The sequence below is a fragment of the Vombatus ursinus genome, unplaced genomic scaffold (genome assembly GCF_900497805.2).
Source record: "Vombatus ursinus unplaced genomic scaffold, bare-nosed wombat genome assembly UNPS02001419.1, whole genome shotgun sequence".
NCBI classification, from domain to species: domain Eukaryota; kingdom Metazoa; phylum Chordata; class Mammalia; order Diprotodontia; family Vombatidae; genus Vombatus; species Vombatus ursinus.
This window is the reverse complement of record NW_020941197.1, coordinates 4,939,522-4,965,755: the sequence shown is the minus strand read 5'-3', so window position 1 is coordinate 4,965,755 and position 26,234 is coordinate 4,939,522. Positions and strand designations below refer to the sequence as shown.

At 37.7% G+C, this 26,234-nt stretch overlaps 1 protein-coding gene across 5 annotated transcripts in view; it reads right to left on the bottom strand.

The window, feature by feature from the left end:
• SH3KBP1 (SH3 domain containing kinase binding protein 1) overlaps positions 1 to 26,234 on the bottom strand; it is a 434,394-nt gene that overhangs the window by 146,035 nt on the left and 262,125 nt on the right. Inside the window, exon 1 of one of the 5 annotated variants that reach the window (XM_027866190.1) lies at positions 25,101 to 25,205. The exons of the other annotated variants lie outside the window; for them this stretch is intronic. Coding sequence (XP_027721991.1) covers positions 25,101 to 25,112 — 12 coding nt within the window. The 5' untranslated portion in view covers positions 25,113 to 25,205. Of the gene's footprint in view, positions 1 to 25,100; positions 25,206 to 26,234 lie in introns of those variants that run through there. 5 annotated transcript variants of the gene reach the window in all.

The following is a 26,234-nucleotide window of genomic DNA, read 5'->3' as shown; positions in this document are numbered from 1 at the left end:
CTCGGTGGATAGAGTGCTGGGCCTGGAGTCAAGAAGTCCTGATTTCAAATTTGGCCTCAGACACACAGCTGTGTGATACCGGGCAAGTCACTTAATCTCTGTTTGCCTCAACTAGAGAAGGAAATGGCAAATTACTCCAGTATGTTTATTAAGAAAACCCATGGACACTATGGTCCATGGGGTCACAAATAGTTGCATACAACTGAACAAGATGTACTTAAGGCCAGCTGGGAAGACCAGCTCTTAGGGTCCAATGATTATACAATGTGTGACCACAGAATGTTACTAAATTGAAGGAGGCTCAGTGGTAGGGAGGAGAACATTAAGGGTACTGAGGGGGCAGTCTGAGTCTTATTTATCTATGGTTTCATAAAACCATCATGAAAAGTTTGCTGAAAAACTAAGAAAATGTGTACCACCTAACTGCCATCAGACTGCCAAAGGGGTCAGTGACCCCAAGAAATCTTATTTCTAAAATCACCCCTAGTTCTAAAATCTAATTTCTATAAAATCTTAACATGTTCCCTTGCCCTAAGATATTATCCTTTTTTCTTCACAACTGAATCCTACTTATTCTTTTTTTTTTCTTGGCTAGGCAATGCGGTTAAGTGACTTGCCCAGGGTCACACAGCTAGTAAGTGTTATGTATCTGAGGCCAGATTTGAACTCAGGTCCTCCTGAATACAGGACCGGTGCTCTATCCATTGTGCCACCTAGCTGCCCCGAATCCTACTTATTCTTAAGGCCCGACTCAAGTCCCACGTCCTCCATAAACCCTTTCCCTAAGGACTGTAGTCCATTTCCTCCTGTTCTTAATTCCTGTGGCTCTCACTGTATATTGGTCAACAGAAGGCAATGTGTGGTATGGGGGAAAGAGTGATGGATTGGGAGGCAAGGACATTGCAAAGATGCATACTAACTGGGTGATCCTGGAACAAGTCACATCATCTCTCATCTTCATTTTCCTCATGTGTACCATAAAGAATTTGGACTAGAGCAAAGATTTTTAACTTTGAGTGTGTGTGTGTGCACGTGCGTGATATGTATATGTGTGTGTGAGTGTATGCATGTATGTGTGTGTATGTGTGTGTGAGTCTGTGAGTGTGTGAGAGTGTGTGTGTGTGTGTGAGGGTGTGAGTGTGTGTGTGAGTGTGTGAGTGTGTGTGAGCATGTGTGTTGCGGGTAAGGTGGAGTAGAAGAGACCCGAGAGCTCCGCGGTCCCTTCAGCTCCATATCTATAATCCTGTGAAGTCTTGGAGTCAGCTGAAGTTTCCAAGTCTTTTCTGCTGTTGAAAGTAGATCACAAATGAAATTGTAATTTCAACTAAAAAAAAAGCATCACTTAAAGTAATTGTGGAAGAATAAGAATTCCTAAGCCGCCTCTCATCATCACAAATAGACATCCAAGTAATTGATGCTCAGCAAAACATTCTGACGCATGATGTATGATGGATGCTACTAAAAGGTCATTGCTTCTAATGCCTTGGTGAAAATTATGGAACTTTTTTTGGTGCAACCCAGTAACTTCAGCTAAATTAAACAAAATGTAGCATAGTAGGGCAGGGACAGCTAGGTGGAACAGCAGATAAACTGCTGGGCCTGAAGCCAGGAAGACTCATCTTCCTGAGTTCAAATCCAGCCTCAGACATTTCCTAGCTGTGTGACCCTGGGCAAGTCACTTAACCCTATTAGTCTCAGCTCCCCATCTGTAAAATTCGCTGGAGAAAGAAATGGCAACCCACTTCTGTACCTCTGCCGAGAAAACCCCAAATGGGGTCAAGAATACTGAAAGGACTGCACAACAACAGAGTTTCTGAGAGATGTCAGCTCTGATGAATTGAGAATTAGCATATTCATTGTCTGAATGCAAATTAGGGTTTCTAAAGTCCTTAAAAGCCTGGAAAAATTTTTCTCACTTCCCTTAGTGGTAGACAATAGACAGCATGCCTTTCACAACCACTTCTATATTAATCTAATTTTATTTATTGGTTTGAAAAAACTGCATTTATTCCAGTGAGTATGACGTCAACATAACCATCTCTGTGTTTACTAAATTTCTGAATTAGTGAAAGTTTCTTCTTCTAAATTCAGGAAGTTTTAATGTCTTTTCACTAAGATGTGACTATGGACAAGTCACCTAATCTCTAACTGACCCCAGGCAACTCTCTAAGGTTCTTAACCTGATTCCCATGAACTTGCTTTTTATTAATCCCCTTGATATTCTTGAGCTTTTGTTCTTCCAGATGAATTTTGTCATCATTTCTCCTAGCTCTATAAAATAATTTTTGGTAGTCTGGCACTGAATAAGTAAATTATTTTAGGTAGAATTGTCATTTTTAGTATATTAGCTCAGCCTACCCATAAGCAATTGATATTTTTCCAATTGTTTAGATCTGACTTTATTTGTGTGAAAAGTGTTTTATAATTGTGTTTATATAGTTCCTGGGTTTGCCTTGGCAGACTGAACTTGCTTTTTTTTAAAAAATGTTTTGATAACTATTTCTGGGGCAGGTAGGTGGTATAGTGAATAGAGTGTCAGCCCACAGCAAGAAGACAAATTCAAATCCAGTTTTAGATACTCACTAGACTGTGACCCTGGGAAGGTCACTTACACCTCTGTTTCCCTCAGTTTCCTCATTTATAAAATGAAGTTAATATTACCACCTACCTCCCAGAGTTATTGTGAGGATCAAATGAAATAATAATTGTAAAGTGTTTAGCCTAATGTCCAGCACAGAGTAAGCCCTAGATAGATGTTAGTTGTTGTTATTATTATCGTAATCCCATATATTTTCAATATAATTTATAATCCAATGTATTCTATTTTATGCATTTTAAAAACATTACTTTGAAAATGAGTCCAAAGGCAGTCAGTCACCAGAGTGCGAAAGTGACCCATGATACAAAAAAGTGAAGATGCCTTACTGTAAAACAAACAGACATGACAGTCGCTGCTCAGTACTGACGGAGTTTGCTGACAGACAAAATCACAAATCCTGACCAAAACAAAAGACTGCTTTCAGGAACACTCTTTTCAGTTTAATCTCAAATTTCCACATGAAGAAAGTTTGGTTCTCAATAATGTTAGATTCTAGTAATACCTTTAAATGCCCCCCAAAATGCTTACCTATGCATTGCTTAGCTCTGAACCTCACTAGTGCTCTTATTTACTCAAGGGTGCTGTGACAAATGAAAAACCCAAGAGACAGAGTTTCTGGGTAATTAATAAATAGTTTATTATTTAGACTAGCTAATAATCAAGAAATGGATGGTGCTTGGTTTCTTTCGGTAACCAAAGACAAAACTGAAAGCTTTAAATTGGGCCTGCACAACATATGGCCCTTGGGCAGCTTCTAGCCCATGGAAGGATTTCTAGAAGCCTGCAAAAAATGTAGAGGATGTAAAAGAAAGCAAAGATATAACGAGTGCTTTGTCTGTGCCCTGCTTAATCTGCTCTACTAGTCACTATTGTGACCCACATGTCACTTGGCCGGTGGGTTATGACTGTGCACTCACTCCTGTTTGTCACGTGACCTGAAGCAACTGACCATCATTAGTCTGTCTCTAGTCTGAGAGGACCAAGAGTCATATCTTTTCACTGCATTTTCAGTAGTTCTTTCTTTCTCCACTTTGTCTTTGTTCAATGGACACAGCAGAAGAAACACTGACTCAGGACTTAGGGGGATTGTGTTCAAATTCTGCCTTTGATGCTTGCGGCTAGTATGTAAAATGAGGAAGCTGGTACCACACCAACCTCGACCTTATAATTCTATGAAGCAATCTATAGCATATAGAAACTACTTTCAACTGGGGAATGGCTGAGCAAGTTGTGGTATATGAATGTGATGGAATACTATTGTGCTATAAGAAATGATGAATAGGCTGACTTCAGAAAAACCCGGAAAGACTTGTATAGTCTGATGCTGAGTGAAGTGAGCAGAACCAGGAGAATGTTATACACAGTAACAGCCACATTGTGTGATGACTAATATTGATAAACTTAACCCTTCCTGGCAATACAAGGATCTAAGACATCTCCAGAGGCCTTGTGATGGAAAATGCTATCCACACCCAAAGAAAGAACTATGGAAGCTGAATTGTTAATTTTTTTTCTCTTCTGTTGAGTTTTGTTTCCTCTTTCTGATGGTTCCTCCTATTGGTTTTAATTTCTACTTACAACATCACTAATGTAAAAATATGTTTAATATGAATGTAAATGTATAGCCTATATCAGATTGTGCGCCATCTTGGGGAGGGTGGTGGAGAAAAATTTTAAACTCAAAAGCATATGGAAGTGATTACTGATAAATCAAAATAAATTAAAAAAAAAGAAAAAAGAAGAAGCTACTTGCTCTTTAAGAGCTTGGTAGAATTAACTTGTAAATCTTCCATCTGTGTCTGGTATCTTTTTGTAGGGCACTCATTAATAGCTGGATTCCTCCTTTTGAGATTGCTCTGTACCCCTCGTCCACTTCTAGTTTTGTTAAATCTGGTTGATTTGTAGTTCTGTAATCATGTAATAAAATATATGTTACATCTACAATGTATATTATAGATATACAATAAAATATATGTTACGATATATTATACGTTAATATAATATATACTATTTGTAAGATAGAGAACCTAGTGAACTCTCAAGGGCAAAAAAAAAAACAAAACCCTGTCCACCATTACCTTATCTCCCTCTCTTGCTCCATTGCCAGTGTTTTTGGGCAAAGCTTAAAAGATGAATTTTACTAAAATATTTAAATATTGTATATTAACATAGCATATATTATATGTAAAGACAGTATATATAACATTATGTATTAGTTTATTATATACAGTATGCTATAATACTAATATATAGTACACAGCATACTATATATTAGTATTTGTTGTTTTGTTGCTGTTCAGTCCTTTCTGTCATATCTAACTTTGTGACTCCATTTGGGGGTTTCCTAGCAAAGATACTGGAATGGTTTGTCATTTCCTTTTCCAGTGGATTAAAACAAACAGAAGTGAAATGACTTACCCAGGGTCAAACAGTTAGTAAGTGTCTGGAGCTAGATTTGAACTCATAAAAAAGAGTCTTCCTGATTCCAGGCCTGGCACCCTATTACACTACTTAGCTGCCTCTATACTAATATATAGTATGTTATTCTACCATAATGCACCATACATCAGCATATATGGTATACTATATAATAGTAATTAGTACTATAGCATACTATATAGTATGCTAATGTAACATGCTATATATACTCCGTGTATATGTCTATATAGATATCTACATAGATATAGATAAATAGATATGTTTTAGTGTAATGTTTCTTAAACTGTGGGTCTTGACCCCCCCAAAATGTGGTAACAGTAAAAGGTTTCTGAACATGCAATGACCAAAAATTAATTCAAAATCAAAGGCGTAATGAATCCGAGGTATTTCTGGTAGCACTTGTCCGTGTTCCATCACACTTCGCTGCAGCCTTGGTTCTGAACACAAAGTGTGCACACTTAGCACTGTGCATGCCCTTCCACCAAACAATGCCAAGCAACATTGCTGAAAATCAAAAAGGGGCTGAGAGCTGAAAAAGTTTGAGAAGTCCTGTTTTCCCAAAACTCATTTTTTAAGCTTTGCCCCAAATCACTGTCCATGGAGCAAGGGGGGGGCGGGGCGCGGTGGCAAAGCAATGTCAGACAATTTCCCTCCTCTCCTACTTTCTTTAGGCGTTCATTGGGCTCTGCATGTGCCTTGGCCTTCATATGGGAACTCATACGGCCACTGACCCTGTTCTTGGAAAAGAGCTGAGCAGGTTAGGAAAGGAAGGCAAGTGGGATGGAGCAGAAAGTCACTGAAAGTGAGAAGCCTGGGAGACAATATTGGAGATAGCTCCTAAAAGATAAGCCTTAAGGCTCTGCTGAAAGGCCAGGACAGATCCAGTCCTAGTCAAAGAGAGCGCTTAAGACCCACAGCCTCAGGGCAAGGCATACTTCCCTTGGGAACAAGGATTGATCCTGTGGCCCCATTCATCTATTAGCAAAGCTGCTTGTACTCTTTCTGTTCCTGAGTCAAAGTAGCCAGTTATGCAAATTTGTTTGTTCATCTTGGTTACTTTGAATTTATGGTTATCCCTTCCACATCACGGGGTTTACAGGCACAGAGCCCCTGCAACCTGGAAAACCTGTGTAAAAATTTTTTGGCACTCCCTTTGTGACAGAAGACATCTGAATTATTATGCTATTAAAAGATAAAATATGTTGATATTACATAATACTACACATATATTTTATGCATTTCTGAGTTTCTAAACCTTCTGAGTTTCTAAACAGTTTCTAAACTGGTCTTCGCGTGTTATCTGTGGCTTCCGCAAAATTCCCCAAAAATTCCCATTTAATTCCTTATGCCGACTTGTGACATATCAAAACTGCAATGTGAAAGGGTTAACTGTATATTTTATTTATCTAGAAATTCTGAGCTGTTTATCATATTTATTTAGGGGCTCATGTGTCCAGATAAGGGAAACAGATTATTTAGCCTGGTAGTAACAATGGCTCAACCTCAGGGCAAAGTCATTAAGGGTGGAAATGAGTATTAGACTGTTTTAAGTCTGGCAAAGAACTGAAAAATCTATACCCCTAAATAGAATATGTGAGTTGATGATGGCAGTTTCAGACCGCAAGTGAACCAAGAAGAGGCATTTTTCTTTGCCCTTTGCCTATTTGGCAACACTACATTTGAAAAGAAATCCATTCCCCCATGATGGGGAGGGGAAGTAAACTGGTTCAGAAAGGGAAAGCCATGACCCTGAAGGAGCTTGAGCTGACAAGTCAAGTTCCACCAGTGAGTTCCACAAACATTCTCAGAGAAGTCTTCTGACTCAAGAGATAACTGACAACCTTGGCCAGCCTTGCTAACCAATGCCACCATGTAGCTCATGTTAGATTTTCAACTTATCCACATGGTGACAATTTTCTTGATTTCTTTTACCCTTAAGATCTCACTTTTTTCATTCCTACTTCTTGTAATTTAGGTTTGCTGGTTTGATTTTTTAATTGGAATACTTGCGATCTTAAATCAATTTTCAGTTCCACAAACAAGCTCATGGGATTATCATTTCAATTATTTTATTTTTTCAATTTTATTGCTCCATACTCTGATTGCGATTATGTCTTTTTTTCCTGCTTTCTGTTGGTTTGTTGCTTTATTCCTCTAATTTTTTTTTAAAAAGTAAACTTAATTCATTAATTTTCTCTCTCATTAATATAGGCATTCAGTAGAATGTACTTGCTTCTGAACATGGATAATATCCAGTTTAAAAACTTGAGTAATTGGAAAAATAATGGGACAGTACCTTCAACAGAAATAGGGAAGTTTGTTGGATGGAGGGAAAAAGCTTTATATCAAATGTCTCAGATAAGGGGTTAGTATCCAAAATATACAAACAACTAACAGAAATACATGGTCAGAAGTCATTCCCCAGTAGGTAAGTGGTCAAAAGATAGGAAAAAATAGTTCTCCAAAAAAATTGCAAACTATTCACAACTATATGAAAGACTGTGCCAACTCACTAATGATATGAGAAACATAAGTCAAAAGAACCCTGAGGTTTCGCTTCGCACCCGGCTGGTGTGACTAAAGACAAGAATAGTCAATGTCGGAAGGATTGTGGAAATATAGGCACTTTGATGCATTGCTCGTGGAACTCTGAATCAGTATAACCACTTAGGAAAGCAATTTGGAATTATGCACAGAAAGACAATAAAACATCCATCCCGTTGACAGAGATTACTCTGCTAGGAAGGTACATCAAGGGTGTCAATGATAAAAACAAATGCCCCTTATATAACAAAATACTCATAGCAGTATTTTTTTTTTTTGTGGAAGCAAAAAAACTGGAAACAAAGCAGGTACTTATCCAATTGCGGAATGGCTAAACAAATTACAGCACGTGAATGTAATAGAACACTGAAGTACAGAAAAGCAAAGAAAGTCTTACATGAACTGATGCTGTGTTGAGTAAACAGAAAAAACAAACAATAGTCACTACTACTACACTGTAAATGGGAAGAACCACCACAAAACACCTGGAAATGAATGTTACAAGATTACAGAAAACATTACCCCAGAGAAGAGATATGAGAAGACACAATTACCCTACTCCTTACAGAGTTGGTATAGAATATTGCACGTAATGTCAGATTTTGGGGGGGGTGATATATTGATCAATTTTGCTGATTTTTTTTCTATTTCTTTTCTTTTTATATTAAAAAAACCTATTGTATGGGATGATTCTCTGGGAAGGGGAATGAGGATGAGATATAGGGGAAAATTTTGACTAGGTAAAAAACAAAATAACAAAATTCATTTGACATTATTTTAAAATACAGCAAAGGTCAGAAGAAGGGTAGGTTTCTACGGAAAGGTGATAGGTTCTGTTTTGTACATATTGAATGTGGGATGCCTATAGGACAATCAATTTGAAATGTTTAGTAGATATGTCCAAGGGTTAGTGCTCAGGAGAGAGACTAGAGCTGTATGTCTATGTCTCCGAGAATCATCTCGAGATAAAAAATTAAACCTATGGGAGCTGAAGAAGTCATCAAGTAAGAATGTAGAGAGAAGAGAAAAGCTGCCTGGTCAGAGCCTTGGGGCGTACCCATAATTAGGGGTTGTGGCATGGATGATGATCCAGCAGTAGACTAAGGAAGAAATTGTCAGAAAGAGCTTCCATTGTCTGTTCACTGTATCATCATTTATTGATCATTTTAGTGCATTATGATCTGTAAACGTAGTATATAAAAATTTTGGTTTTGTGCATTTAATCTACTTTGTGTCCCAGCCCAAGTGCTACATACACTCCCCATCAAAAGATATATATTTGCTTTTTTCCATTGTTATCTTCATATATTTATGAGATTACATTTATTTAATAATCTATTTAGCTGCATACTTTTTTTTTTTGGCTAACCTAATTATATTCAGATAGTGATAGGGACTAAGATTAAAACAGGCCTTGAGATTTTATTGATTTAGGGAAATCCCAGGTGAGGAAATTCCCTCTAACAATGAGGCAACTAGGAAGTGAGGTAGATAGAGTACTGCACCAGGAGTCAGGAAGACCTAAGTTCAAATCAGACATCAGACACTAGTTGTGTGATTCTGAGCAAGTCACTTAACTTCCATTTGCCTCAGTTTCCTCAACTATAAAATGGGGATAATTACAGTGCCTGCCTTCCAGGATTGTTGTGAGAATCAAAAGAGATGATATATTTATAAAGTGCTTAGCAAAGTGCTCGGCACATAGTAGGTGCTATATAAATGTTTCAAAGTATTTTGAAAAATGGGCAAACCATGCAACCACTCAATCTGATAACAGAGTATCGAAATCTCCAAATATTATTGGTTTTTAGCTGCTGCTCTTCCAATACTATGTGATTTTTCCTGTATGAATTTTACTGCAGAACTATCAGATGTATTTACATATGTATATATGCATATACACACACATTCACAACTGCCATATTCTCATTTTGTAAAGAACCTTTTAGCATACGTCCCTTTTGTCTCAATGACTTCTAGTTGAAATTCAACTTTGTCTTTTATATATATCCCTGATTCCTCTTTGGCTTCTTATGATTTAGCAATAGCATGATAAATTACAGAGCAAATTACCTCATTTCAAATATATTTAAATTTTTCATTGATTAAATATATTTCTTGTAAAAAAGACTATTACTGGATTCTGGGGCTGCTTGTTTAAAATGCATTCTGTGGCCTTTTTTGCTTTATTGGAGAGTTTACTCATTTATATTTAACATCACAATTGTTACCTTTGTTTTGTTTTAAATCATAGCTGTTACCTGTTTCCTAAGTTAGAAAACATATCTAATTATGTAAAAAGATTTAAAAAAAAAAAAAAGCTGAAACCAGAAGTGTTTTCTAGTTAGTAATTATTTAAAAATCATCTGAGCGATTCAGTAAATCAAAGTTTTACATCCCTAGTTTAAAAAGACAACAACAGGCCTCTGTTTGCTGCTTCTTGCTCTGAGCTTTCACTTTATGTACACAGAAAAATGAAAAGGTTTTTTTTCCTCCATAAAAAGATCTATGCACCAGAGAGAGGCTGAATGGAAAGAGACCGTGATTAAAAAGAAAAAAAAAGGGGAAGAAGGAAAAGCAAAAACCAACCCCTATGCAGCAAAATCCTGGGTAGGAAGATAGATGAAAGTAAAAAAGAGAACGGTGGGGAAAAGCTCATACAACAGAAAGTTATGCCACCAAACACCACACCACACAAAAAGTATTTCCTGCCGGATCCAAACTGTTACCTACCAATAGTGATGCCCAATTTCATTTCCTCAGCTATGCAATGACCGACCTGAGTGACCTGCTGACGTAATCACTTTGTCTTTAGACATGTCTCCATAGACCCTGTTTTTCCCCAAATAAGAAATGTGGTTGGAAAAGCTGGCTGTTGTCAGGGAAGCAAATGCCTCATAGTTTTGATCCCAAGAAGCAAACACAAAAACCATAAGAGCAACCGTGGCCACCTTTGACAAAGCTCAGCCTTCATACATCAGCTGAAGAAAAGAACCCAAATTTTTAGGCTAACAAGATATTCTTCTCATGGCCGCAGTGTTAACTGTAATAAGAAGAGAGGTCCGCTGAAATCTCCAATTCACTTTGAACAGATTTGCAAAGTGGCTTCAAGATGGGCACTGTCAATTGGAAGTATTCTGAGGTATTCGCATCTTAGTGAAAGACTTTATTCATAACCTAGTACCTGTACAAACCCAGGGTGCCTGCCAAAAGTCATTCTTAAAGGCTTCTTTCTGTATTCCCAAGTCAGTGTGAAAGAGAATGCCTTCCATACACTAGATGTAGTCAGTTTGTTTCCACAAATATTCATGGAATGCCCGCCACTATGTAGTACATGAACCAAACCAAACATTCTTCTCCTCCATGCTAGTAAGAACTCTCCTACTAGGGAACACTGTGCCCTCAGCTACAACAGAGCAACTCTAAGAATAACAACCTGCATTTCAATAGCACATTAAGGTTTGTGAAGCACATAGACACCCTACATAAGCATGAATGTCCCCATTTTACAGAGTGAGAAACTAAGGCAGAGAGTCCCTAAATGGTTTTCTCACTATTAGATGTAAGAGTCAGGATTTGAACCCAAGGCCTTCCTGACCATATATTGGAGGAGGCTCTTTGAATGAATGAATGAATCAATCAACCACTGAAAAAGCATTTACTAAGTGCTTTCTACTGCCAGGAACTGGGCTAAGTATTGGGGAAACAAAGAGAAAAAAATGAGACAGTCCTTGTTCTAAGAGTTCACACTCAAGCATGTCTGGTTTGGCTCATGTACTAGACAGAGCTCAGATCCAGGACAGAAAGAAAAGCCCAGGGGTCCCTAGAGGACATCAGCAAATCAGATGGTAGTCAGTATCCAAGGGTCTAGAGGCTCTCATTCCAAGATAGATGGTAAGGTCCAAAGGGTTTTAGACTACAGTGACAGGGAAGAAAGTAAAGCCCTGCTCAGCCCTACCACATGGGAAGGCTCAGCAGGTGACCCCAGCTCATCGAATTCTGACGTTCTCAGTTCTGTGACTCCTCCTGTCTAACTGCCCTGATAGGGACCTGAGTAATAACATTATCTATTTATAACAATCTAGAGAACCTAGACCACCTAGAGCTAACTAACATAGGCCAATGATTTGTTTACAATTCACAACATTGTTCTTCACAACGATCAAAAGTAAGGCATTCTTTCCTTTATATCCTGCTGTGTTTATCCAACACAGGAGTTATAATGCTTGATAACTGAATTGTGATTGGTTGTACTCGAGGGCTAGATCCCCTGGCACTAAAACTACTTAGATGTATTTATGCTCACTCATACTGCTTATTGCCTGAAAAGATCATCCCCACATTCCCCCAACTGCCCAACAAAAAACCTGATTTGATCTATTGGTAGAAAGAGCACGGGCAGATTTCTTGGCTAATCTCTGATACCTGAGAAACATATGGGCTCAGACGATAAACTATTCCTCTATTACAAGCATCCTTAACCTGCAGTCTGTGAACTTGTTTTTCAAAAATACTGTAATAACTATATTTCAACATAATTGTTTTCCTTTGGTAATTCTATGTATTTTATTTTATGCAGCTACACAGCACAGTAGAGTCAGGAAGACTTCCAGCCTCAGACCCCTTCCTAGCTGTGTGATCCAGAGCCAATCCCTGAAACTCTCTGCCTCAGCTTCCTAGCCTATAAAAGGGGATAATAATAGTATGTACCTCCCAGGACTGTTGCAAGGGTCCAGTAAGTTAACACATGTAATCAATCACTTTGCAAAACTTAAGGCACTAAATAAGCTATCTAGCTGGTGGCAGTGATAGTAGTAGTAGTGGTAGTGGAGTGGTGGTGGTGGTGGTGGTAGCAGTAGCAGTAGTATTCATTTTTTAAAAAACTCTAGGGGCAGCTAGGTGGCGCTGTGGAGAACACCAGCCCTGAAGTCAGGAGGACCTGAATTCAAATCCAGCCTCAGACAAAACACTTGACACTTACTAGCTGTGTGACCCTGGGCAAGTCACTTAACCCCAACTGCCTAAAAATAAAAAAATAATAATAACAATAATTCTGAGAAGGGTTCCACAGGCTTCATCAGACAGTCCAAGGGTACCATGATACAAAAAAGACTCAGAACTAAGACAATAACATCTGCTCTAAGAAAATGCAGACTAATATAATTAATATTCTAATGCACAAATGAATTAGATTTTCATTCCAGCAGCCTCCCTTCCCCTATCATTTTTAGGATATCGATGTTCTTTTCAATTAAGTTTAATTTTTTTTCAACCAGTAAAAATCCACCTTCTCTCCCTCCCACCTCACCCCTAAGCACTATCTGCATCCTGACTTTTATAAGCAACACTTCCTGATTGAAAAGCCCATGCAGAGTTCATTAATATAACATTAAACTTCCTCTTCCAAGCTGTGAACAAAGCTGTTTTTCACTTATAAGGCTGATCTAATATGGGCCCTGGCTGAAACTCACTAAAAAGCACTGACCCCATATACGACAAATAGCACCATTTCCTTAAGGGTGTTCATTAGTTCATATTCCAGATGACTGGATCAGTATGCATATTTAAAGCCTTTTCAATTATTTATTTAAATCAATTATTTTTAATAATATTTTATTTTTACCTGTAAAAACAATTACATGTAAAAACAATTTTTAACATTCTTTTTAAAAAACTGAGTTCCAAACTCTCTCCCTCCCATCCCTCCTCCAGAAGACAGTAAGCAATTTGTAAATCAAATATTTAGAAACATTTTATCAAAGTCCAAGACTATATCATTTTGCTATTTCTACTTCCACTACAAAGACAACCACAAAGTTTTATGAAAATGCACATCAAATATAATCTTGCTTCATAATACTAATGGTTCACTGCTTATGAGAAATGGCTTAACTACAGATTCTTTACCTCCTTCTGTTACATGAAATAAAAATTTAAGATTCTACAGGAAGAGAATCTCAATCAAGTCATGAAAAATGAGAAAGTAGCACCCCTCAGATATTAAAACGCCTCTCTAAGTATCACTTTTCATTCACCTGTTTAGCAATTAGATTTCTACTTGCCTAGTTCCTCAGTTCTATATAATTTTCAATTAAAAATAAAAAGAATAATAGCTAGCATTTATAAAGTATTTCAAAGTTTGCAAAGTGATTTACAAATATTATCTCATTTTATCCTCAAAACCAATCTGAGAGGTAGGTACTAATAGGTAATAGGTAGGTAATAATCAAGAAATGTTTATAATGTGACTACATGCCAGGACCTATGCTAAATGCTCAATATACAATGACAACATTTTCCCAGCCCTCAAGGAGCTTACTGTTTTTTTTTTGTTTGTTTGTTTGTTTTGCTAGGCAATCAGGATTAAGTGACTTCCAGGGTCACACAGCTAGGAAGTGTCAAGTGGTTGAGGCCACATTTGAACTCAGGTCTTCCTGTCTCCAGAGCCGGTGCTTTATGCACTGCGCCAACTAGCTACCTCAAAGAGCTTACTTCTTCACCTAAATTGTAAAACACAGAGGACAAAGAGTAGATTATTTCGATAGTTTTAGGCCTTAGTGTTAGCTACTATTAGCTAATACGTTAGCTAATATTGTCTGACAATCTCTTAGTGTTCAACATATAAGTGAATGCCAAAGCCCCTTACAGTTCTAAAATACCACGGCAATTATGATTACTAATATAATCTGACTTACATTCTCTATCCCCAGGTTTTTGTACTTTCTTCCTCAAAACAAATAACTCCATTCTCTCTTTCCTCTAGACTAGATAATCTTCAAATTCTGTGTCTATACAGAGAAAACCCTGGACAAACTTTTAGAGTTTTGGATACAGAGTATCCAAAAAGTCTTAGTACAGTTTAAAACTATAAAAGCTTAAAAGTATTAAGTATTAATATCTGTAAGAGTATTAAGTATCTAAGCTTTAAAACTGCACTAAGACTTTTGGGACACCCTATGTTTATGACAAATGTTTTTTCATGGGCATTTCTTTAATTTTTAATGTTCTATCTTGCTATCTGCTTGGGAGAAGAAACACCCTGCTATCATGTTCTTAAATTATTAAATCTCTTATTCATTTATTCTTTGTGCATCTATTTTAATATCGCCCATTTAGAATAAAAATTCCTGAGAGTATTGAGATTCTCCTGATTGTGAATTTTACCTTTCACAAATACCAAAAAAAAAACCAAACCCCCAAAAAACCTTGATGATAAGCTCAATGCCACTGACACTCACAGCCAATGAGATTTATCTAAGGCATGATTAGAGTTCTTAAAAGACTCAGTTGCAGAATGAAACATGTACTTGTTTTTGTACAGGGACAATGGAGAGATGTATTTTACTCGAGTATACTTGTTTATAACTGGGGTTTTGTTCTTTTTTTTTTTGATGTATTTTTTTGAACTCACTTTTTTATTTTTATTTTTAGGCAATTGGGGTTAAGTGACTTGCCCAGGGTCACACAGCTAGTAAGTGTCAAGTGTTTGGTCTGAGGCCAGATTTGAACTCAGGTCCTCCTGACTTCAGGGCCAGTATTCTATCCACTGTACCACCTAGCTGCCCCCTCTTTTTTTTTCAGCTTGAGGTGAGAGGACTGAGAAGGGAAAAAGGTGGATTTTTTTCTGATTCAAATTAAAATTTAATTTAGAAAAACTGCTGCTGCTGCTAGAGATAATGATGACAGATGATGTTAATGTAACAAAAAAAAAAAAAAAAAGATGCCTCAGGTTCCTCTAGTCTTGGGCTAGCCATGACCTTTAAGTAACCATGTACAAAAAGTTATCCTTGTCATTCTTCTTAGGGATTTTCAGTAAGAGTTTCCACATCTTCCCTATTGCCACATCCTGGTATTTTTCAACCTTCAACATCAGGAAGTCTGTTTCTGTTGAAACCCAGATACGCTGCAGGTTAAACCTTACTTCTTTTCAATCCCCAGAGGAACTGAAGACCAGCTGGTCATTTATTTTCCATATAAGAATCCTTAATATCCTGGAGAGAGTTATGGTGAACACATAAATATAAAAATATTCACAGCAGCAATATTGATATTAACAAAAAATAAAAACAAAATATGTGCCGAGTGGTTGGGACATGGCAGAACAAACAATGGAATGTGAATGTAATGGAATTGTACTATACCACAAGGAAGGATGAGCATAACAGATTCAGAGAATCACAGGAGAACATTCTAGAAGTTGCATTGCGAAGAAAAAGAATAACATACAAATGATTACAACAATAGCAATCAAGCCATAATGAAGATGCAAATAAAACTCAGGTCAAATACATCAGGCAATGGTAGTACCATATTTTAAAGTTAAAGTACACATCCTTCTTATTTTTATTTCTTCTTGCAAGTCAATAAACTCTCAAAGTGGAAGGCAACATATACTACCAGTCATAATGCCATGTTCCATGAGACTGTACCCTGGTTGTTTGGGTGTTTCTTAAGTGTGTATGTGTGTGTGTGTGCGCGCACGCGTGCACGTTCATGTGAGTGCACATGTGTTATGTCCAAATAATGGAAAATATGATAACAGATGAAAAAATTCGATGTTGGTAGGTATGTGGGGAGATATGTATGTTAATTTGCTGTCAGAGCTGTGAAACAGTCAACAATTTCAGAAAACAAGTTGGAATTATATAAGAAAAGTTACAAAAATTTTCGAAAAAGTCCCTTTCTTCCTTTAAGACAAAGTTCAGGCACAATATTTTGCAGGAAGCCATTTCTGATTCCTCATCTCCCCCCTCTACCCCCAATGTTAACATCTTCCTTCTCAAACTACTTTATATTTAACAAGTGTATGTGTGTGTGTGCGTGTGCGTGTGTGTGTATGAGTGTTCGTCAACTTCATCAGTCCACTGAGATTTAGGCCCTAAGATGATTGAGGATAGGAAGAAAAGTATTATCGGCCCCAAAACAAGCAACACTGTAACACTCAAAAGTTAGAAACAAACTATATACGCCCAATGATTGGAGAATGGTTGAAAAAATTGTAATGTATGACAAAAATGACCTATTGTTTTTCCATGAGGAATTGACAAAAGTGCAGAATTCAAATAAACTTGGAAAGATATGCATATCCAACAGAATAAAGAAAGCAAATCCTGAAGAGCAATATAAATAATATAAACAAAGACAACACTGAAAAGCAGCAAAACTCTGGTGAAAGACAATGGAGTCTTTAATCTTGTTAAAGTCAAAGCACATAGGGAAGCCCCAAATCATCCATTTGTGTTGTCCTGCTCAAGATACAAGGAATATATCCTTTGGGGACTATTTGTATTTATCTGCTTTGTTAAAACAAAATTTATCAATTAAAACTTTTTTTTAAAGGACGTATAAATATGTTGAGCCTGAACCCTCATGCTTCCCTTTCCCACCATGCTAAGTGACCACCACTTCCAGTAACTTTCCCTTCATTGTTCTTATTTTCTATTCCATTAATAATATTCATTCAAGGTACCTGAATCAGTGTTTCCCAGGATATTCCAACTTATAACTATTCACAGTCATTTTAATACCTATTTTCAGTGTTCAGTCCATGTCAGAAACCTTCAGGTCTCCTAACGTTGACTGCCTTAAGTAATATTGAACACACACTTAATAATTCTATGACATATAGAACCATTTTCATTACCTGGAAATAGAGAACTATCTCCCAACCACACCTGGATCCCCTTTGACAGTTCATTTAACAGCAAAAATCCATTACAGGTTCTTATCCAGTTTTCCCTCCCCTCTTTGCCATTAGTCCAAAGACTCAAACAATGTAGGATCTAGTATTTTATATATTCTTAAATAATTTCTGCAACAACTATACAGAAAACTGGAGAGACCCTAGAATGCTAATCTCAGAAGTGAGATCTATGTCCTGCTTATTCACTGAAAAGTATCTAGTCCAGGACATCTTCACATGGGGTCCATGAATTATTTTTTAAAAAAATTGGTAGCTATTTTAATATAATTGTTTTTCTTTGTAATCCTATATATTTTATTTTATGCAATTAAAAACATTATTCTAGGAAGGGGTTCATAAGCTTTATTAGACTTTCAAAAGGGTCCATGACATAAAAAAAGGTTAAGAACCCCTGCCCTAGCGTATTATAAAGGTAATATCATACACATATTTTCTATTTGTTAACTATGTGCATGTTGCTGTATAAAACTGCCACCTATATATTGTCTTTCAATATCTGATGACAAGCAATACTCCTTAAAAAAAAGTGCTAGTTTACAAACACTACAATTATCTCTGTTTCCAAAAATGTCAGAGAAAGGAAAAGTAATATTTGTCAGACTACAGTAAAGACCTGGAGCTACAACGTAATCTAAAATTTTAAGACTGTCATAAATTCTTCCATAATCATTTTTGCTAATTTTACAAAAGTCGCCCAAGGGATTTTAGAGAAATCTGAGAGAGTGCTGAAAGATAGCAGATTGTGAAAGGGAGAAAAAACAAAGACAATGACAAAGGGAAAGTATAAGAGAGGGGAGGAAGAAGGGGAGAGAGGAAGAAAGTCTAAGGGGTAGGGAGGGAGTGGAGTGAGGAAGAGAGAGAGAGAGAAGACACTGAGAGACTCAAGTAGAAAGCTAACATAAGCAGGGCAGGCCAAGCAGATGCTACAGAACAAATGGAGCAAAAAGTATTAAAATCATTGATGGGTGAAAATGCTTACCAAATCAAAAGAGAATGCAGAATTAAATCAGTTTTCTATAGCTCTAACTTGCCTCACCAAAACTAGGTGAAACACAAGTAGTTTAAATCTTAATTCCCCAATTTCACTTCTCCAAACACAGCCTGTCCAGTTCCTAATAGAAAAAAGGTGGGTGACTCTGACAGGGATATTCCCAGGGGATATTCCCAGGCATCACAAATCTCAGCAATAAAACACCTCTGAGGTTTACAAAGCTTTTTTCTCACAATAACCTTGTCAGGTAGGGAGCACAGGTAGTGTAATCCTTATTTTACAGAGAAAGGAACTAAAGCTCAAGGTTAAGTGACTTGCTCATGGTCAAAATTAGAGTCAGAGCTAAGATTCTAATCCTGGCATCCTGATTCTGAGGCTGGTTAAACTATGTTACTTGTTGAGTCATGCCTGGGTTGTCAATCACAGAAGCTGAGGATATTATATTATGGAGGGCTATGGTAAGATTTTATCTAGGTAGTCTTGCGTTGATTACATGAAATTAAATGACCTGATGACCTTTTTAATGAAGAATAAATTTATAATGCCACTCTTATGCATCCTCTCACTTAAAATGATTTATTTTTTCCCGAAAACTTTTGTTGATTTTTTTAAATTTTGATATGCAGATATTTGCTAACATATGGACACTTCATTTTCCCCTCCAGCCTCAGTCACTGAATCTCCCTTGTAACAAAGGTGGGGAACGGAGTTGAGCAAAAGAATGATGAGAGTGAAAAGGAAGTAGTCTCTGGAAATATGTATTATGTATACATAGTTGACCCAGTGGGTAAAGTGCTGGACATGGAGTTAGGAAGATTCGAGTTCAAATGTAGCTTCAGACAGCAGGAAGTTCCTATTGCTAGGTCTCAGGCCTTTCATCCCAGAAAAAGACAACCAACATTTTGAGAACTTTCTGGAGACAACTGGAGTAAAGGATGGCCGGGGCATCATCACTGACAGTTTTGGAAGGTACCGGCAGGCAATGAGCACCACATCCAACTCGACCACCAATGGGAATGGGGCCACAGGCAGCTCAAATGACCAGTCTGCAGCTCAAATGACCAGTCTGCACCGTCAGAAGGGGATAAAGGGAACCGCATGATCTCTGATATCAGCAATGACACTGAGGCACTTGGCTGCAGCATGGACCAGGACTCTTCATGAGGAAAAAGCTTGGAGGAGGGGAGTAGAAACAGCTCTCAGCCCTGAAAGGGGCCTTCCCCTCCTTCTGGCTCACTTTCTCCCATAGCTGTCGTCCTAGTCCTTCCTCAGAAAAAGTTCTAGGGGACCAGCCATCATGTTGAACCCCTTGTTTCCTTCCTTAGAGGTGGGAAGCAGGATGGTGTCATTAGATAGCATGGGTGAGCTAGGACCCTTCTACTGCGAAGAAATGAATGTGTTGTAAGAGGAGGAGTGGTATTGGGTGCCAGGAACATAGGAGAGCCTTGCAATCGTCCAGACTGTCCATGTTCCTTGCTCCCGTCCACTATCCAAAAGGTTCCTGGGTTGGAGCGTGTCAACCGAGGTATGGCAGAAGTCTGGGGAAAGGAGCCAGCTTTGTGAAGGAGTTTCAGCTCACTTCAGTTCCCCTGGACAATTTACAGTTTTGCACATGATGTTCCTGTTGTAACTCTCAGAGACCTTTTTTGAAAAATGAAGTTTATCACAATGTGAAAAAAATAAAAATAAAAAAAAAAAACAAATGGAGCCTCAGACACTTACTAGCTGTGTGACCCTGGGCAAATCATTTCACCTCTGTTTGATTGTAAGATGGATTTTAGTGTGTGTAAGAAGAATTTTGTTATTCCTTTTCAAATAATAGTTCCAGGATCCTAGATAATATTTCCCATGAATTATGGGTGAAAACAACTTCTACTGCGCAGTTGCAGTGAGATACAGAGGTGACATAATGTGATATTTACTACACGTACATTGTGCTAGGTCATGACGATATAGCTAAAGTTAACCTGTGAGATTAACTTCGGCAAGATGCCTTCTTTGTCTGTTGCCCTAGAAAGCAAGTGGGCACTGGTCAGTAAGGGGGGAACCCATTTGGCATTTGGGCAATGCACAGAGGAATGCATGTACCTGCCTTGATTGGCCCCCATCAAGGCTTCGGGGGAATCTGTGTGCTTGCCTCAACCAGCCCCCATTGAGGCTTAGGGGACAGGTAGGAGTCGTAGCTGCTACCATTCTTGCCCACCCCTGTGAGAAGTGTGATTAGGGAATGCTGCAGGAGTTGGAGCTCCCATTATTAGCAACCATTTTGAGAAGACTAGACTAGAATAAAGTAAGCTTATTTAACCCCTCCGAAGCTGCCTTCTTGTCTGACCAAATCAAATGTGAACCTGTGGTAGAACACCTGTTAGTGTTAGGAGCCCTCCTGTGTTCTCCTGCCCAACAGTGTTACTTGTGTGTTTACCCGAGAAACATTGACTTAACTACAGAATGGAGATAATAACAGCACCTGCTTCGCAGGATCCAGTGAGATAACACATGCAAGGTGCTTCACCAATCTTAAGGAGCTCTACAAATACGCACTGCTAGTGTTACTACTGTCTATTATTATTATTATTTATGGTACTATAATGAAGTATTAGAATACGGCAGGGGTGGGGAATCTGTGGCCTTCTAGGTCTTTGGGTGCAGCTTTTTGACTAACTCCAAGTTTTACAAAACAAATCCTTTCATTAAGGGGATTTGTTCTGTGAAGTTTGGATTCAGTCAAAGGGCCACACTTGAGGACCTAGAAAGCCACATTTGGCCTTGAGGCTGAAGATTCCCCACCCCTGGAATAGGTTAATAATGGAGGTGAATGACTCAGATGTATGAAAGTACTTTACAAACTGACATACAGATCGAGAAATAAATCTGTATTCATCTTCACAACAAATCTACGAAAGCATCATCTATCTCCATTTTATTGATGAAGAATTTGGGTTTCTAGGATCTCTAGCATCCTAACAGTGAACACGTACATAATTTTTAAAACTAAGTAAAAACAGCTGCAACATAGAGAGGTTTTAGGATCTAGAAACAATCTATTTTCTTGATACGGTTAAGTTAAACTTTCTCTTTTTGAATCATTCTATATTTAATCTCATTAAGTCCACAATCTCTTTGAGAAGCTGAGTAGTGATCAATACAAAGAACTAGGGTCAATTATTTTAATCATTCCAATGCTTCAATCAACCATCTGTCTTTGGTGTTTAATATTATAGTCTATTTCTTAACAATCCATTCCTTGCCATCCCTCAGCAGGAGGGGGTTGTGTCTGGAAAAACACATACCAGGGTGGGGAACCTGCTGCCTTGAGGTCACATTGTTCTGCAAAATTTGGATTCAGTCAAAAGGCCACACTTGAGGATCTATAAGGCCACATGTGGCCTCAAAGCCACAAGTTCCCCACCCTGGATATTATACCTTTTCCTTGGACAACTCCAATTTCTTAAGAGTGAGTTGAAGAAGAAGCAGCATTTTCCCTTATACATTTAATATAAGGTCAAGAGGATAAAAATCTTTCTTTTCTCTTTGGTAACATACTTCAGATTCATCTTCCAAGGGAAAGCAACCCAGCAACTTTAATTTAAACTTTATTATTAATAATAGAAGCGTACTTTCAAAGCTCTTTACATACATATTTTCTATTATTTTGTCTTCACATAACTCTGAGTTATATAATGCAAGTAACCACTGTCCCCATTTTACAGAATAGGAAGATAAGACTAAAGAGAGGTTAAGTGACTTGTCCAGGGTATCACCAGTAATGTCAGTAGTAACTAGAACTCAAGAACCAGAATTTGGACTCCAATTGGAATACCGTTGCCAAACCACATTATACTACCTCAGTCTTTGAGGAGTTAAACATCATCTTTTTTTTTCCTTTAGGGCTCATAACAAAGAAATGGTGGGAAATCTCCAAAGAGGGAAAGAAGTTTACTGTTTTGTTTTTTTTTAAATCTCTGGTAGCTCATACCCAGCGAAAATGAGCATGATCTTTCAGGGGAGGAGATGGATATTCAATGAAATAGGGGACTTCCAAACCTTCCTGATAAAAAGACCAGAGCTCAACAGAAAATCTGATCTTTAAATACAAGACTCAAGAGAGACATAAAAAAGTAAACGGGACAGAAAGAAACGACAACATGTTATTAATAAGGGCAAACTGTTTACATCCCTACAAGGGAAGATGACACTTGTAACTCTTGAGAACTGTATTGTTATTACATCATGTTAAAGGGGCATACTATAAGTTGACTTTGATGTAATGATAAAAAAAAAAAACTAATCAAATGGGTTAAATGGATCCAAGGAAGTAGATTAATCTGATCTAACTAAGAAAATGTACTGAGAGAAAAGGAAAGGAGGAGGCAGACAGGGTAAATTACATTACAGGAAACAGGAAAAGGCACAAAAACCTATTACAATAGAGGGAAAGAAGGGCGGGAGATGAACATTGTTTGAAAGTTACTCTCATGGAGAAGGGAATGACATAATCAATTAAGTACAGACATCTAACTTGCCCTATAGGCAGTAGGAGGGAAAAGGGGAGAGAAAAGGAAGGGAGGGAAGAAGTAGTAAGGGTAAAGGAGAAGAAAAGCAGGGAGTTAATAAAAGGGAGGTGGGACTGAGGGACATAGATAGTAATCATAATTGTGAATGTGAACGGGATGAACTCTCCCATAAAACAGAAGTGGACAGCAGAATGGATTAAAAACCATAACCTTACAATACGTTGTTTGTGCTGAGCAAAGTGAGCAGAACCAGGAGAACACTGTACACAATAACAGCCACGCTGTGTTTTGACTGATGTTGATAGACTTAGCCCTTCTCAGTAATACGAGGATCTAAGACATCTCCAAGGCCTCATGATGGAAAATGCTATCCACATCCAAAGAAATATGGAGTTTGAATGCAGATTGAAGCATACTGTTTGCTATTTCTTTTCCTTCTGTTGTGTTGTGTTTCCTCTTTCTGGTGGTTCCTCCTATTGGTTCTAATTCTTACTTACAACATCACTAATGCGAAAATATGTTTAATAGGAATGTATATGTATAGCCTATATCGGATTGTGCTACGTCTTATGGAGGGAGGTGGGGACGGACGGGGAGAAAAATTTAAAACTCAAAAGCTTATGGAAGTGATTGTTGATAAAATAAATTTTAAAAAAAAATTTTTAAAAATCTCTGGTAGCTTAAAAGCAATGCTCACATTAACAAAAGCAGTCACCCTAACGCCTTACAAATTAGAAGAGAGAATGTAGTGTACAAAAAAGCTCATTTTAAATGGCTGATTTTTTTTTTAAACCTAAAGCTTTCTAATGGATAAACTGGTGATTGATGGATGGAATCTGATGCTAAGTTTGTTTGCTAGTGTCAGTTCTAGCTGAGGGGAAGTAAAGCAGGGAGATAAATACACTACTAAGTTTTTCCACATCTCTTTGACATCACAGAATCATCCTTTTACCACTCATTTTCCAAATGACCATTCACCACACTCATTTTGCCTATGTATATATCTCGCTATTTCTAGTTTCTATTTTTCAAAACTTAGAGCAAGTAAAACCCGGCAATGAGGTAAGAAAGACTGGTAATTTCATTACATAGGATACCAATAACATGGCAGAGTAAAACTGGCTTACGATGACTGATTTCAAATTAATATTTTTCATCCTTAGTCACCTCCAACACTTATAGGGCAAAACCTGCTCCTACCCTTTTCACTACCCACTCCCCATCTCCAGTTAGCAGCAATTAACAGGTATAGTAAAATAAAATTTATTGAGGTTTCCTTACATACTTTTTCTTTTTAAAATAATAATGAATTATGAAATTACTCATAATCACAAAAAAAACCACAAAATATTTTAAAGAAACTCCACTCAGGTTGCCCCTGTTCCCATCTTCTTCGTCTCAAAATAATTTAAAAAAAAAATAGGAGACAGGAAGAAGGAAGACACATGACACATTGTAAAAGTTACTCTGTGGTCAATTTGGGGTATTTTGTTTCATGTTTAAAATGACAGACTTCTGCTTTTAGATATAAAAATTTTCAAAAATTCACACAGAAGGGGAAAATTCTATGATGTGAAGTTAATAATAACAATAGTAACGGGGAAAGACCTTACCAAACAAATTTATCATCTCTTCTTATTTGTACACACATATGTAAAGAAATTGCTAAGGCCTGTGAAATGAATGTTTTCTTGCTTTCATTACCTCTGTGACAAGTCGTCATTCACCAGGCTTCAAGGACTCTGACAGTTTCTCCAAGCACACTGAACATGCCAAATATCTGTGCCTCACAGAATGAAAAGCTACAGATCCTTTTCTTTTCAATAGACAAGAACTTCTGTCTTGAGCTAACCTGAAAATCAAGCTCTGAATTTCTGTCTGCTAAGCAAACATCTGTAATTGCTAAACATCTCTGAAACATGGTGTAACAGTTATTCCTTATGCAAACTGCAGATCTAAATTACTCCCTTCAATATGAAAACCAAGACACAGAAATTGGAAACATCTGTGAAAGTTAATGACCAAATTGACCAAAGAGTGGGGGGAGGGGGGGGAGGGGGGAGGGAAAAGGGAATTTTAAGAGCTAAACAGTTCCAGGACAATATTTGCCTTCAGAAAATAATCCTTCTCTTCATCAGTTTCTCCTTAGCAGATACAGGCATCTCCTGACTGGGATCCTAAAATAACACATGTATCATTTTAACCTCCTGATGCAAACACATGAAAAGTTTTGCCACAAAATGATATATATGATAAATTATAGTACTGCAATAAATCTTAAGCTAAAGGAAAAAAAAAAAAAAGAAATACCTCCTCTCCCATCGTGAAGTGAGCTCTGCCTTCTTACAGCTTAAAAAGGTCCAAGGGCCCTGGAGTCCTCTCACTTCCTTCCAAGAGCCAAGGGCACAAAGCCTGAAAGACCAAGCCTAAAACTGAGTCACACTTGGGACCAAGTGAGCTAGGAGGAAAACAAAGCCAGGATTTGTTTATTAACTCAGGAAGCCCGGAACTATTCAGAGTCTGAGTTGCTTCAGAGAAGGTCCCCTCCCTTCTCCTCCTTCCAGGGAGGTATCAAAGGCTTGCTCTTTGTTTCAGGTGTGAACTCCTGATCAAGTCACCCACTGAGCACTTGTCAGGAGACCAGGAGTCAAAGTTCTTCTGTCCAAAGGCGAATGGAAAACATTATATTTTGGCAAGTATTGTAAGCAATTTAAAACGGGGAGGGGAGGGAGGGACCCAGCACGGCATGTGAAGGGAATTCTAAAACTTGAATGTATTTATATATGATTTTGTAGGACTAAAATTAGCTTTCATTACTCAAAATAGACACTTAATAAAAAGGACTAGAGAAGAACAAAGTTTAATTACTGGAGGAGAAAGAAGGGAGGACGTGCTGACTCCAAGGCTATCTATCCTCTATTGCTTTTGACATTTCTTCAAGAGGAGGGGGAGAAGCTTAAATAAATCTTCCATACAGTCTGCCATTACTAATGTAGGCATTTGTTAGGTACCTACTATTTGCCAGGCACTGTGCTAGGTGCTGTGGATCTAAGTACAAAGAATAAAACCACCCCTACTCCTAATGAGCCTCCATTATTTAAGTATAGACAGCATACATATTGGGGGGCTAAGTGGCGGCAGTGGATAGAGTGATGGGTCTGGATCAGGAAGACTAATCTTTCTGTGTCACCTTGGGCAAGTCATTAACCCTGCTTGCCTCAGTTTCCTCATCTGTAAAATGAGTTTGAGAAGTGGAAAGAAACCACTCCAGTATCTTTGCCAAGAAAACCCCAAATAGATTCGGATGCAGCTGAAAAACAACTGAACAAAAGCATATGTATTAAATTAATAACTTCAATAATAATAATAAACATAAATAAAATAATATCATAAATAAAATAAGTTACAAAAATAAATAAAAATAAATTACAAAGTTGTTAAATA